General features: G+C 37.1%; 1 protein-coding gene across 1 annotated transcript in view; it reads right to left on the minus strand.

The window, feature by feature from the left end:
* LOC103918503 (chromosome unknown open reading frame, human C10orf107) overlaps nt 1–14,641 on the minus strand; it is a 43,353-nt gene that overhangs the window by 27,045 nt on the left and 1,667 nt on the right. Inside the window, exons 2-3 of the mRNA XM_009325835.1 lie at nt 12,974–13,118; nt 7,821–7,893 (exon numbers count right to left, since the gene is read on the minus strand). Coding sequence (XP_009324110.1) covers nt 7,821–7,893; nt 12,974–13,118 — 218 coding nt within the window. The remainder of the gene's footprint in view (nt 1–7,820; nt 7,894–12,973; nt 13,119–14,641) is intronic.

Below are 14,641 nucleotides of genomic sequence, written 5' to 3' on the forward strand. Positions count from 1 at the left end.
CCCTGGTTGTCCCGCACCTGCCTTGTGAGCGCCCTCAAGATGAACTGCTCCATAATCTTCCCTGGCACCGAGGTCAGGCTGACAGGCCTGTATTTCCCCGGATCGTCCTTCCGGCCCTTCTTGTAGATGGGCGTCACATTGGCCAGCCTCCTTGATCCATACCATGTTACGTGGAAGAGTTTAACACTGAAAACAGTACTGTTCTGCAGCAGACATAATGCATTGGGTTAATTCAAATAAAATGTGTCCTTTTTTTTTTTTGGCAGATTCCTTACAAATGTTGTTCTTTGAACTACCTAAAAAATTAGGATGGAGTTTGCGCAAATTACTTTCTACCAACATGCCAGCAGCAGCCTACCTGGTTCTCTCCGGCTTACGTACAAAGCTCTTTCGACATAGTTTGCCACATTGGCTGACCTAGCAACCTGCTTTCTAGATTCCTGGCTCCCCAACAACATGCCTTATGGACAGCTGAGGGCATATCGCAGACCCCAGAATCACGTGGACCTTGCTCCAGCAGAGCCAACTACGCTGTATGGCGCCAGGATGGAGCTTGGGCTCTGAAACGGTCTTCAAGAGCACTGCTTTGGTGTGAGGGAGTTTAAACAGAGACACGTAAGAATAGCAACTCTGTTGAAAGTGTCTGGTTTTTGTTTTAAACTGGAATTAAATCAAACTACAAAAATCTCAGAATCTTCTACAAAACAGAATTACCAATCTTTGCTCAGCTCCGATTATTTTGTTTTATGCTGGTCAAGTAAAACGACAAGAACTCCCAAAGGGCATCAAGAGAGTAAGCTATTCAGGAATACTAGCAAAGTAGAACAAAATTCATATCCTAATAGCCTACCTTCAGGTACTTTGCTTAACCACTTTAAAATTTCCCCAAAATCAATACATTTCTGCCAATCTCATTGTCTTCCATTAAAATTTACATATTGATCGATAAATATTTTTAAACGTGTGCTCTAGTCTTCTGATATAGCACTTAGTCATTTGGATCTTACAACATTCTGATGAATAGCAGAAACATGTGGTCATTAATATACTGCCTGTCCTTCCAGTCAAAGCCTACAATTCCTAGCTGACCTGCATTCCAGCAAATAAATAAGCCATTACTGCTGTCATCAGAACTACGTATGTTTACACACACACACACGCATACAGAAATCAAGCCACTTTCTAAATAAATAATTTAAAAACTCAGAGAGCACATCTGTGTATATAAATTCCTGCACAGTTCCAGAAATGTTTTACTGCCAACAATTCAAGTTTTTTCCCTCTCTCTTATTTAACATCATAGAGTCAAAAAAATGTGATGCTTTGTCAACTGTACAACTGAAATAAAAAGTTATGATGAGCTTCAAAATTTTTTTTGCTCTAGTGTCTTTAGCTTTTCATTCTCCCGGGTGCTGAACAATGTGACCGCAGTCACTTCTCAGTTTAACTCCGTCTATGTGAATAGGTCCATTGAAATAAAAGTTCCCAAGTGCTTAAAAAGAGGCACTTGTTTAAACGCTGGCTGGGTCAGAACCATAGTGCTCAGCATACTGAAGGCATAGCCTATGTCAGCTATTTGGCATTTTTCCTGCCTGAATTTTTACTTTCATGACTTCACGCATGTTACTGAATTAAAAAGCAGGTTTGTTTTGTATTTGATGTTTCCTAAGAAAATAGTTTAAAAAACATTTTGTCAGTCATTCTCTAAAGCAAGATTTGTAAAAGTACTCAGCACCGGCTTACGAATTCCACTAGCTCTCTGGAGCTCTCACTGGCTTTCAGGGCAGCACAGTTCAGCTACCAAAACTCAGGAATCTTAAAATTGCTGTAGAGGACCATCAGCATGTGACCTACATGGAAACGTAACTGTTAAAGGTCAGTGTATCTCCACTACTGGCAACTGAGTATACCAAAGACAATCTTTGAAAAACAAAGGTGGTTTCTACTGTGCAAAATATGCTTAAAATATTTCAAGTAATACTGCACACAATTCCAACAGACTCCACTATTCAGACTAATCACATGTCCTTCAAGATCTCTCTGGTTATAGCCACAGCAAGCTTCAAGATCAAAGGACTGAGTATCAGTGATTTTTGTCACAAAACTCACTGGCTCTCCAGCTGCTTACTTCAGTAATCCGGTCTTGGGTACTACACGCTTCTGTAACGGACATCAAAAATTTCCTCTCAAACATCAAAAGACCAAGTACCAGTTTGCTAGTTTTAAACATTCATAATCATAAAATAATGAACCTACTCCTGAAGCTGTAGTTTTGATCTTCATAGCAGTAAAGGCTTGAGGAACACGTTTTGAAGGAAAAAATAAATAAAGACATGGAAATCAAAGAAAAATGAGATATAACACAACATCAGTTTATCAAAGATACACGATGCCAGACTAATTTCATAGTTTATTTAATAAGATAACTAATTTTCTAAACAAAAGAAATGCGAGAGACATGATCAATTCATGAGAGGGCAGGAATATCATACAGATGGGACTGAATGACCTTGAAGACTATTCACTCGTATTAAATGACAAATTGTGAGGTGACATTGTAGGGACATAATTTTTTTAAAACTTAGTGTGCACTGGGAGTATCTCAGCTGGAAAATACAGTAATAAAGGGGAACCAGAATAGCAGATATACGATGAGACAGCCACATGATACAGGTATAAAATGTGATTCTAGGACCTATCATGTAGGCTATTCCCAGTAGAGAAAAAGAAAGCACTAGTGATATTGTAGAAGGCCTTGCTTTTATCTCAGCAACAATATTATGTCAGTTTGGTCACTTATGCTCAAATGAAACTGATTTAAAGTGAAACAATTATAGAAAAAGGCCAACAGGATGACTAGAGGCTGGTACGTAAGTAAGAATGCACGTATCAAAAGCCTACCTCAAAAGCAAGGATTAGAGAAGGCTGGCTTTTCTAGTTTAGCTAAATGAAGGCTGACAATAAGATTGCTGTCTCTTTATACATTAGAAAAATAAACACTGGGGATGGAACATGAACTAAAGGTCAATGCTGGCACAAATTGGCACAAGGACAAACGCATGTAAACTTGTCATGAATACACTTGGACTGGAAATTAGAAGTTTTATAACCATTACAGAAACCAGGCACTGGGGCAGCTTTCTAACTGGAAGAGCAAAGACAAAAAAGTTAACTTTTTAAGCCAGAGTTTGACAAGTTTCTGAAGAGGATTATGTATGTTTTGCTATGAGAAAGTGGCACTAGAGCTGACAATTGAAGAAGTCCCGTCCAGTCCTGTGCTCTTATTTCCTTCAAAGTAGTCTTGATGTCTTTGCCATGGTGATATTTACAAAACAAAGCTACAGAAAATCAACTCAGTGGTTTTTAAGCATTACAAATATCTGAAACCTCCAAGCTTTGAAAAGCATGCATTCCGTTAGCTGGGGAATGAGTCTCTCTAGTGTGAACTGATATGCTTATTGAAATATTCTGGTTTCATACATCTTTAAAATGCAGTTCTCAAGAAATCATTGAGCAAATTTGTTTTAACAATGATTGATTAACCAATCTAAATATGCAACACCTAATGAGGATTACATATCAAAGTCAAGTCCCAGACTTCAGGTCTTTTGCCATCAGAAAAAAAGCTTTATGAGCTTTCAAATAGTATATTCTTCCTATCCACCCCCTTAAATTCAAACACAGAAGGGATTTTGTTCAAGCTCAAAAAAAACCCAACCCACAATTGGATAAAGACCAGACATAGTCCGAAAGCATAATGTTTCAGCGAGTAAGTAGTACATGGAAAGAAGGCATTCATGGAAACTGTTTTGGAACTCTAAGTACAGAGGATGATATCTAGTGACTGCTATAATACTGAATCTGCACTGCCATTAAACTTAATCTTCGATATTTTTATTGCAACCTGACCCACTATGACATCTCTAAAGAAAATTACATTGTACACTACTATTTCAAGAAGTCAAACTTAGCTAGTCATCTGGGCCATAAAATAGCAGATTACTCCATCAGGCTGGCTAAAGCAACTAGGAATAAAACTAGATTTACCAACCACATTATTTTTATTAGGAAATGTTTCAAAGCAGACATAATCCCAAAAGACCTTAGCCTCATTCCGTCCAAAAATACACAACAGAGAGCAGCAAAAACATGAACTGCGGTATAAGGTACAATTTGTAAATGTGAGAAAAAAAAATACAAGATGTGCTGTAATATATCATCCTATCAAAGCAAAATAAATTAACTGAACATAGAAATAGAAAAGAATAAAAACTTCTACACAATTCATGTATTAACAATTTAAACCTTTGTTATAAGATCTGACATGTGTTAATAGGAATTGCTCCATTGAATCCCTGCACGTCAAGATGTAGTCTGTACTCCTTTCGCTTTCTTTGAAATTGCAGGTGTATTTAGGTGTACTAAATCACAGCTAGAGAGTAAAACCTCCAGAACGGGCAAAGGAAAAAACAGTATCTTTAACAACAATATTCCTGAAGAACTCTGGTATGTTAGCACTACATGCATGTTATTTTGGATCACTGCCACAGCTCAGCTAAAGCACTGCTTCTTATGTAATCATTCTAAATGTGGGGAACTGCTCATAATAGTAACAGAAAAAAAGCAACGAATTTACTTGGCGATCTTAACACTTCTCAGTAATTCCTTGTACCGTCATGTTTTCTAACAGGTATTCATGCATACATAATATATAGGTCTTTGTAGATCTGGAATGAAGGAGAAGTAAGGGATTTGATAGCTGGAAAGGCAAGTTTTAAATTTTAAATACTGCCAAAGTAGGTTAGATGTATGATGTGTGTTTTATCATCTAACCAAGCATTCATGTCTTTCAGTTTTAACCTTTTTTTTTCCCCTAGGCAATATGATCACCTCAGGCAGTTCGGTTTAAAGGCTTTAGCCAACGTAAAAAGATATTTAAATTAGCCAGGCGGTTGTTACTTTTTTTTTTTTAAAAGACTTAAATACTGTCTGTATTTTACAAAGGTAGTTCTATTACGCTAGCTGCATCAAACGCAGAATATTAATCAGACTGTGAAGCTCCACTAATTACGTGCCACATTTAAGTATCTTAAATTTTGTTAAGTGGCATGGCCACAGATATTGTATGCATAATCTAAATGAGTTTTGAGTCATTTCCCTTTTCTTGTCTGATTTTATTCTACACAGGAAATGACAGGGTCATTTGGAAATAACTGCAGTGAAAGATCAAAAAGGAAACCTGATTGAGAACACTGTGTAATTGCCTGTGCTAGAGAAAAAATAAAATCCAATGAGTTTACAATCCATCGCTGTAAGATTTCTCTGGAAAATGCATACCGCCGTTTCTCTGAAAGGATATCCATTACAACACTAAGTACTGCTTTTATTTGTTGTAGCTGCATCTCTTTTAAAGAAGCAGGTCTTCTCATTAGGCTACTGGACTTTTATTCAGTACATAATACTTTCAGCACACGTAGAGCACGAATTTACTCACTGAGCTAAAGCAAGCCATTTCAGTTGAAGCAAATCATTTCAGTTGGAGCAAGTATTTCACTGACTCGTCTCAAAGTCTTCATTCGCAAAAGGAGATAATACTGTAACTAAGATCTTGAAACACCACGCTTCTTGTTATTTGGGCAAATCTGGCCATTACAATTTACAGTCCCCCATTCCAAAAGAACAGACTTTTATCACTGGAACTAAAAGAAAACTCTTCAGACATTGGCAGCTCTCAGCTTAGAGTAAGGATTACATCCAGCTGTGGGTCATGGTGTGTCTACATGGGCTTTTTTTTTTTTTTTGTAAGACATTGATCTACATAGCAAGACAGCACTCAGCCTTTCAGCACAGATTTATTGTCTACTTTCAGCACGCAGATTTCCCAGTCGATCTCCTGCCCCCTTCTGTTCCCTGAGCAGATGCACTGCAGAGCATGTGACTCCAGGCGTGCTCCTGCCATAGCCATACACACCAAACTACATCAGCCCCACTAACTTGTCAGGGTTTGAGCTGTTCATTTAAGGGACTGCAAACATATAAGATAATGCTCTCCTTTATGGATAAGCATTTCTAAATATAACAAAGTTGTAGCAAAAGAACTTGAAGTCTACGTTGGGTTCACCTCTCATCACATTTTAACACATAAAGCAAGTGCAAATAATGCCATAAATTTGTATGTGTAGCTTCAATGCCTTAAGCTGTTATTTATTGAAGAACAATGTATCACCCTATCAAAATAAACTCAACAGGAATATAAGTATCGATTTTCTTGGCATTGCAGTGTGGTTGGACAAATTAAAGACTCTCTGCCATGGAACTCAGAATACAAAACAGATGGATTAAACTGAACTGGCGCATAGGTAAGAAATGGCCGTAAAAGAGTTATGGCTAAAAATTGTCATGAAGGTTTTTGTGACAGTTATAATTGTAGACTGCACTTGTTCCTTTGATGGATTGTCACCAAAGTAATTAACAGAAACACATTTCTGCCATTCCCTAGTGGAGGTGGTACCTTCAGCAGAGGTGGTACTCCCCAGCAAACAGACTCTGCAGAGCAACCACTCTTCCGTGTCTGGGGCAGTGTACTCTGATCTCAGCCATCCAGAAATTGGTTTTAAGGAAACACAAAGACATTTCTTTTAAGGTAGTCTACAACTGATAAGATAAATTACCCAAATTTACACAAGAAATTATTTTTAATGAGGCTTTAAGTAATTTTACCAATTAGAAAGTGCTACCCAGCCATCGGTCTGATTAGCTAATATAAAACAACCACCCTAACATAGTAACGCTGAAGTCCTGCTCTACTTATGTAATGACAGTTTTGTCACTGATTTCATCATAGTTGGAATTTTAACCGACCTTACAAATGATGAGAATGATTTCCTAATATTTGCATCCATGTCAAGAAAAGTCCTTCTTTTTTATAATATGGCTATTTAAAAGCAACACGGAAAGAAATTATCCCACATCACTTACAGAGTCAAACCACCAGCTTAAAAAGTGTAAAGAAAATTTTCCAGTGCGTTAATTTTAACTTCACTGTGTACTGCTAAGCTAAAATATAAGTGCCATCAAAAAAATTCTACTATCGTGCCTCTCTGAGCAACCAGTTGTCTCCTAATATAAATTATAAATGTAAATCCTTTTCAATGTATTGTAACATATATCCTCAAAATGCATAGTCAGGCTAAAGGAAGGTTTATTTGATGAATTGAATCTGTCCATTTGATTAAAGGCCACATCCCGCATCAATGCATTTTCCTATGTATTTTTTCACGTATAAGTTAGAATACATGACAAAGTTTACAGTCAAGCCAATTCACTACTATTAACTGAATGCTTTCAAAACGCTGACTTTCTAGCTAGCTTGTTTCTTTACAGTCAGTATAATTAACTGTTGGTGGCTACAGTAGAAACAAAACTCTGTACATACACATGCATACATAAATATTAGGACTGCGGTCAGACTAGGCTTGGTACACGTTTTCTGACTTTGATTGCTGATTTTAAAATAGAGTCAGACTCACGCATTGCTAATTCAAATTACATGCATCAACTTATAAATACATACACAAAAGTATTCCTGATTTAACACAACTAACATCTTAACCAAGCAATGCATTTACACTTTTTTGAAATCCAAAATTAATTTTGAATATGAGGATCAAAACATCTAACTTGTATTCTTTAATCAGCCATTTTACGTTAGTAATGCAGTAATGTTGACATGAAGTTGCTTTGAGCAATAAAAAACATATGCCACAGTGCATTCATTAAATAACTCTGCATAATGAGTTCCATCTATATAAATGACTTACCTCATTACTTATCACAAGTTCTTCTCTAGGACTGTGGAAGAGGTATTCATATAGCTTATAGTGTTTAAATAAGCTGGGAAACAAGAGAATATAGTACTATTACAGCTGTAAATCTTTGGAAAGGTAACAATATTAAAAATTCTGTTAAACTAAGAGTTACTCTCCAGCATGGTAATGCTCCAAATTTTAAAAAGAAAAAGGTTGTTTAACTTCAGGTACAATATGCAGAATATTTAATTTACAGGATTTACTATCAGATGGCTGTAGAAAATACAGTATGATACTTAAAAATACATCCACTTTGTCCTTATGAAATTGAACTCTGAGAAGACAAAGTTCTACTCTGAAAAAAGTAATTCCTGAAACACTTATCACCAGGATACTTATGCCTTTAATATGAGCAATAGTGGACAAGAAGGAAACAAAGCCAAATCAGCTTTCAGATTCTGGGATGGGCTGCCAGTCCAGGGAGCAAGTTTGATCTTGGAACACCAAAACAATAAAGAATAGAAGCATTTATTCACTCAAGGTCATGTTTCAAAATCAATGTAGTATTTCCTCAAGGAAAAACTAAAAAACTAGATTGACACACTGGAGTTTTGTGTATTACAACAGAAGTAATTTTAAGTAGACTTTCTCAATGGCCTAAAATATTTATCTTCCTTAAAACATATATGGCTTTCCTTTTCACATGTTTTAAATAATTTTCCTTGTTCCCTTTCCTAATGATCAATGATATGGCATTTGTTTAATCAAAGGTTTGGTTTGTCACAGTCCATCTGTTACAATTACTTGTCCTCTTAAAATCATGATACAGAACTTCTGGCTTCTGTCATGTCATTTTGACGTGATTTAAAACACAGCTCTGTGATTTCATAGCAAGTCCAGGTTGAAGAATGATTCCAAGAGTTTGGACATGTGATTTAAAACACAGTTCTGTGATTTCATAGCAAGTCCAGGCTGAAGAATGATTCCAAGAGTTTATCACACTCCTGCCTGATGTACCCATGAAAGATACAGCAATATTTGCAGGGAACATCTGTAATTGGTTTCTGTGCTTTCCGGCTAAGGACAGGACACAGGTTCTTTTCTTAAGAGAGCCATCAACTGGGATGGCAATGCCCCTTTGCTTGGCACTTGCAAGGCCACATCTGGAATACTGAGGCCTGCTGTGAGGAATGTTTTGGACTAGATGGCCTCCACAAGTCCCTTCCAACCTCAATTTTTCTATGGGTCTATGAAAGTACCTACTACACCCAACATACGCAATTATCTAGCTAATGCTAAAGACACTGCTACTAGCTGCAGGATATCATGCAAATGCTATGAAAACGTGTTTACAATACCAGTGCCTGGCCACACAACCCAGCACAGGCTGCTCTTTCAGACGTGGCGCTGCCCAAGGCTCTCAGAGCCAGCCCCCGCAGGTGCCACCCTGGTTGGCCACCCCACGGCGCTGAGGCTTTTCTCCCACCCAGCAGCCTCGCACCCCGGCACGGCCAGCAGAAGGGCTCGACCAGCCAGCTGCATGCAAAGCGAGAGGCTGCTGTGGTGGGACGTAGGTGTCTGAAATACAATCCTGGCTCTGGGAGGTAATGGGGAAGCCAGCTGTGGGAGTTGATGCTCAGTACACACTATTTTAGCTGACTGTCCTTCCCTGAATCACCACCAGTACTTACACACTGCCACAGGCCACTGCCACAGAACCAGAGGTTCCACGAAATACTGCGGACCAGGGACGATTTGCTCTAATTTAAGCAGTGCTAAAGTGCCGACTAATGTACAGCAGTGGTTCTTCCAGCCATGAAAGCAGCTCAGAATTAGGAGACTAAAATGGTGGCACTGCCTGCCTCTCTTACGTGAGAGCAGTACATCTTCCAGCAGTTAGTCAAATGCATCTGTGAAACTTTCAAATACATTTTTACCCAAATGGGCGCAGACATTTTTGCACATATGTACAGATGCATTTCCTAATTTGGTGAGAAGTATTATGGCAGCCTCATTCAACATTTGGTTCTTTAAGTGCCAAATAAAAGTTTTATTCTACAGTTACATTTAATTCAGTCATTCAATTACCATTAGTTAAAAAACAAATTTGTTTACCAACTTGCATAAGAAATTTGGCTACCATAAACTACAAGTTCCCTTCCCCAAAACCCAAAGCACATAGGCAATTAAGTTGTTACAATAGTTGCCATTTCATTTGCACTACATTTTTATTGCAGTACTTCAAAGAATTCCTGCCATGTTTCAGTGGAGTTATAGGAATTATGTTTAAGCAGACTTCAGGACTTAACCTGGAAATGACTCACACCCATTTATGAAAATATATGTGTCCCCTCACATACACACCTATTATTTGGTAAAATTCTAACAGGGATTATTTGAAAAAGACAAAAAATATTTTATGAACATCACGGACACACTAGAAATAAGATATATATCTTTCAAACTGCACTGGCAGAACTGAACATTTCAAGCTTTTTTTTTTATTTATTCCAGTGCCTTGGAAAAGAGCCAGATTTACAGCACGTGAAAATCAGCTCTTCCCCTTCCCCTCTAAATGTGTTATGATATTCTTTATGGACTGTGTTACAGGTACAGGTAATTTATAATATTCCCAAAAATAGAAGTCATTACTTTTGGCATTTCTGAATTTTATTTATTTATTCATTTTAAAACAGAACTCTGTTCAACCTGGCACCCTTAATCCTGTATCAAGGAAAGAATTCCTCCATTTAATGCTCTTTAAATCAAATCACGTAAATTATACATCAGTATTTATTTTGAAACAACAGTGTAGTTTTCTTTCTTCTATCAGGCATTATATAAAATGCTTTTTTGTTTCTACCTTTATGAACAATTAAAAAATTCTGTACCAACATTTTTAGCAATTACACAAAAATAATTTTACTCATGCAAGTAAGATTGTTCAGAATAGACCCTCTTATGATGTCATCTGAGAATCTGAAGGTGATTAACAATGACATATTTCCCTAGCTCCACTGCTTCCTGAAAGAAAATGTCAAGAGCTATGTTGATGTGTGTTTGCCCAAGGAAACAAGATAAAAAGATGGTAACTGTCACCTTCCACCAAACCTGAAGGTGTCATTATAGTTGCTGCACAGTTTGCGCCAATGTGGTTAAGCATTTGTCCCCATTTCCATTATAAATCCCATGGGTTTATAGTTCTTCTGTAAAAATGTGATCTGAACTAAAATATGTCATACTAACTTGAGTAGAAAAAAAAGCTATAGGCCTATCATTTAAAATTAAACCAAAAAAAGTGAAGAACAAGAAAAAATGTTGAAGTAATACATTAATTTGAATTGTAATAAAACTCAGTCAACCTATTTCTGAGTTCATAAAGTTCAAAATACACCCAGATAAGTGTGCTGATTCAGTTCTTATTTAGAAAAAAATATTCAAATGACTGAAATAATGGATTGTATAAACTGGACACATATGACACATCTCAGTGTATGTGTATATATCCATGACCTTGCAAGAGCACATACTTGCAATAAATTAAGCAGTTTGAACATACAACCACATATTTGGTGGCCAAAATACCATTCTGCTGCAAAAGTCTTGTGGCTTGATTGTATTCCCGCCCAGTTAATACTTCGGTGGTAGTAGGATGGAGCACCTAATCTCTTGGATGAAATTCTTGTGACTGTGAAGGAATTACTTCATGGACAAGATATCTTTCAAAGGATAATTTACACAAGAGCTACAGACATGCTATTTGGAAAGAACATTTGTTCCAAATAAATATACAAAAGGCACAGACAGGAAGGGAGAAGTAAAAGAAGTTGAGTGAGACATCTTAAATGCCAAGTTTCCTTTTAGTTTAGGGCTAGTACTTGGCAGGACATTGGTTTGCCTTGACTACAGGAATTTGAGATTTAAAGAGATGTTCTCATTTCATATGGGAAGAACCTGAAGTTTTTTATATTTTCCATGAAAAAGAAACAAAAGAAAAAAATGGGAGAGCAGGAGAAAGAGACAAACTTTATAGCCCAATTGTAAGAGAAATCACCTGGGATGGGTTTAAATCCCCAGTCTGAATCTGAGTACCCTAAACTGGAAGGCTATCAGCCATCCTAGTATTTCTGTCTGTCTTCAAGAGGAAATACTTTTCTTCATGCAAGAAAACACAAGAACAGTCAGAAAATTCCCAACCATTCTACATATGGATCAGTCATGACCTTACTCGCTTTTTATGCCCATCTGCCACAAAATCTCTCCCTCTAACCACCATTCAGGTCAGAAAACGGGCTGAAAGGTACAGCTGTTGTACAGTGTATGAGCATATATTACCATAGTACCTTCTCCATTTTCCACCTCCTTGCCCCTGACATTCACGGGTGATACAACAGCTTGAGAACCATTCCATCCATCATGTACTGGCAACAGTGGTATATGAGTATAGCCACTGTCCTAACTATGGCTTTTCAGTGGAGAAATGTCTGTATACGTTATTGTATAGTTAAGACTTTACATGGAGAGGTGTGATTGGCTGCTATCAGACCCTTAATTTTTTTCTCAGATAAATAACTGAATTACCGCTGTTTGCATCTCTTTCTGTGTCTGTTTAAAAGCTGAGACCTGTCATTAAACCTTTTCATGTAGATACTGAACTTTTGCTAACTTCAAAATGCAACATTTTTGTGACTCATATACGACTGTAGCCTTAATTTTGTAAAGTACGTAACTTTAAACCACTTAAGAAGTCCACTACAGCTGTCAAGGCCAGACAAATACTTACAAGTTATAGACAAGACCTAGGATTTTGTTCAACTGGAATCTAAAAATAGAATGTTTTAACAGCAGACCAACAATATTCTCTATACACTACTCTCCTCCTTCCCTTTTATCACCCAAAACAAAACCCAGAAGGAAGCTTTTCACCTTACATTTTGATACACTTCAAGTCTAAATTTATTTCCTGGGCTTTGGCATCTGAGGCCAGATCTTTACTGCCATTTGCATATTCTCTCCTCTTTTTAATGTTTTAAAGTTTGGTGTCTGCAGCATGTTGGCACAGTATGAACATACCCAATTAAATAATTTTAACTTATTTTATTAGCCAATTTCCCACCACATTAATTATTCAAATAAGAAATAATGGATCCCGTAGAAATAAATACCTGATATTCAAGTAATCGATGACTGCTTTGGCTTGCTCAATGCTGAAGAAATTCAAGTCACCACTTCTTTCTGAATCAGTTCCTCCTATTCCAGCCATTGCTTTTCCAAGTTCTTTTAAATTATCTCCTAAGGTCATATGTTTGCCTGCAAAGTAATCCCGAAGAACAAAAACTAAGTATAAACACGACAGGGTGGGGTGGGGTTTTTTGGCCCATTTTAATTCTAAGACTTCTTGAAGTTACATTATGAGCCATGTAGAAACTTAAAAAGCAACAGCAGTCAAATATTTTTGACTGTTGCCATTATTCTTATCAATAAAATGTGCATTAAGATTCCATCACAAAATCACCGATCCACCTTCCTAATGTAAGGATCACAATAGTGGGTGTTTAAAATACTACAGCTTGGCCTCTTACTTAAGCAGAGATAACCACAGGCAGAACAGTATGTAAATTTGAGATGTATAGTATCTTTATCTTTAAAATAAATGTACTACTGTTTATGTATCGTAAAAGATTGTTCTTCTGACCACGTCCCTTGCAATATAAACCAGTAATACAGGAACAGATGTTAAAAAGGGTAACCAATTTTTTTTTTAAGTGCTTACAGTCATAATTGATTAAACGTGAATATGCATAATACTCTGCACGTATCATCAAACTGGAAGACATTTTTGCACCCCCCAAAATAGATAATTACTTTACATTTTTACCCTGGAAATCAAAACCAAATGCCAAAACAGCTTTGAATTAAAATTTAATTTTTTTTAAGTGTCTCGACAAAGAAGAAAATCTGACATATATCAGTGTTTGCTGAACCTTTAAAAAGAAAGGATTCATCTTTCTGTTTTGCGTACAGTGTGTGCCATCACTAGAACCATGGTGGAGTTTAAAAAAAAGTTTCAAACACAATTTACTTGTTCTTTTTCAGTCTAAAAAAATCTAGAGTAGAAAATGGGGAAGTATCCACCAGTGGTGAAATAGATTTATTTTCCTTATTGTTTTAATTCTCTACTGATCTGCTCATTGGTTCTTTGTACAGAAAACAAATTAAAAAACTTACAAGATTCTGGTCTTTATAGTTTTGCCCTTTAGTGGTACAGCAATCAAAACCCTGAAAATTTCACCTCAGTTTTCAGTAACAGAGGCAGCACAATATAAATAACCATAATGGAAGAAACAAGAAAGAAATACAGAGAATGTGGAGGAAATAGAATGGAATAGAATAGAAGCCATGGGAAATGAGAAAGAGCAATAGAACCAGAAATACCACAGTTAGTAGGGAAGTGAAGACACATAACAAGGTCATGAGAAGTCGCAACACCCAGGCCCAGGTCTGTTGCCAGCTAGTCCAAATTTTCTCTTTCCTCTGCACAACTGATTTTTCAGCCCCAGCTACCTCTCTCAGGAAGGCTCTCACAGTACTTCTGTGAGGTAAGGAGCACTTTAGCCTCAATGTATAGAAGATGAACCAAATCGCATCAGTAATTTGTCCTGGCTCCCAATCAACCAAAGCCTCCGGTTTCCAAACCTCAGTTTTCCTCTCTCCTTTACCAGCCTTAAATGAGTTTCCACTACCCTTCTTCTCTAAATCCATTCTTCCTGCTCCATGCTATTCTTCCTGTTACGGTCAAATCTGCTTAATTCTGCAGGCTGCTTAGGTCCAGT

Source organism: Pygoscelis adeliae, unplaced genomic scaffold (genome assembly GCF_000699105.1).
Source record: "Pygoscelis adeliae isolate BGI_AS28 unplaced genomic scaffold, ASM69910v1 Scaffold4, whole genome shotgun sequence".
Classification (NCBI taxonomy): domain Eukaryota; kingdom Metazoa; phylum Chordata; class Aves; order Sphenisciformes; family Spheniscidae; genus Pygoscelis; species Pygoscelis adeliae.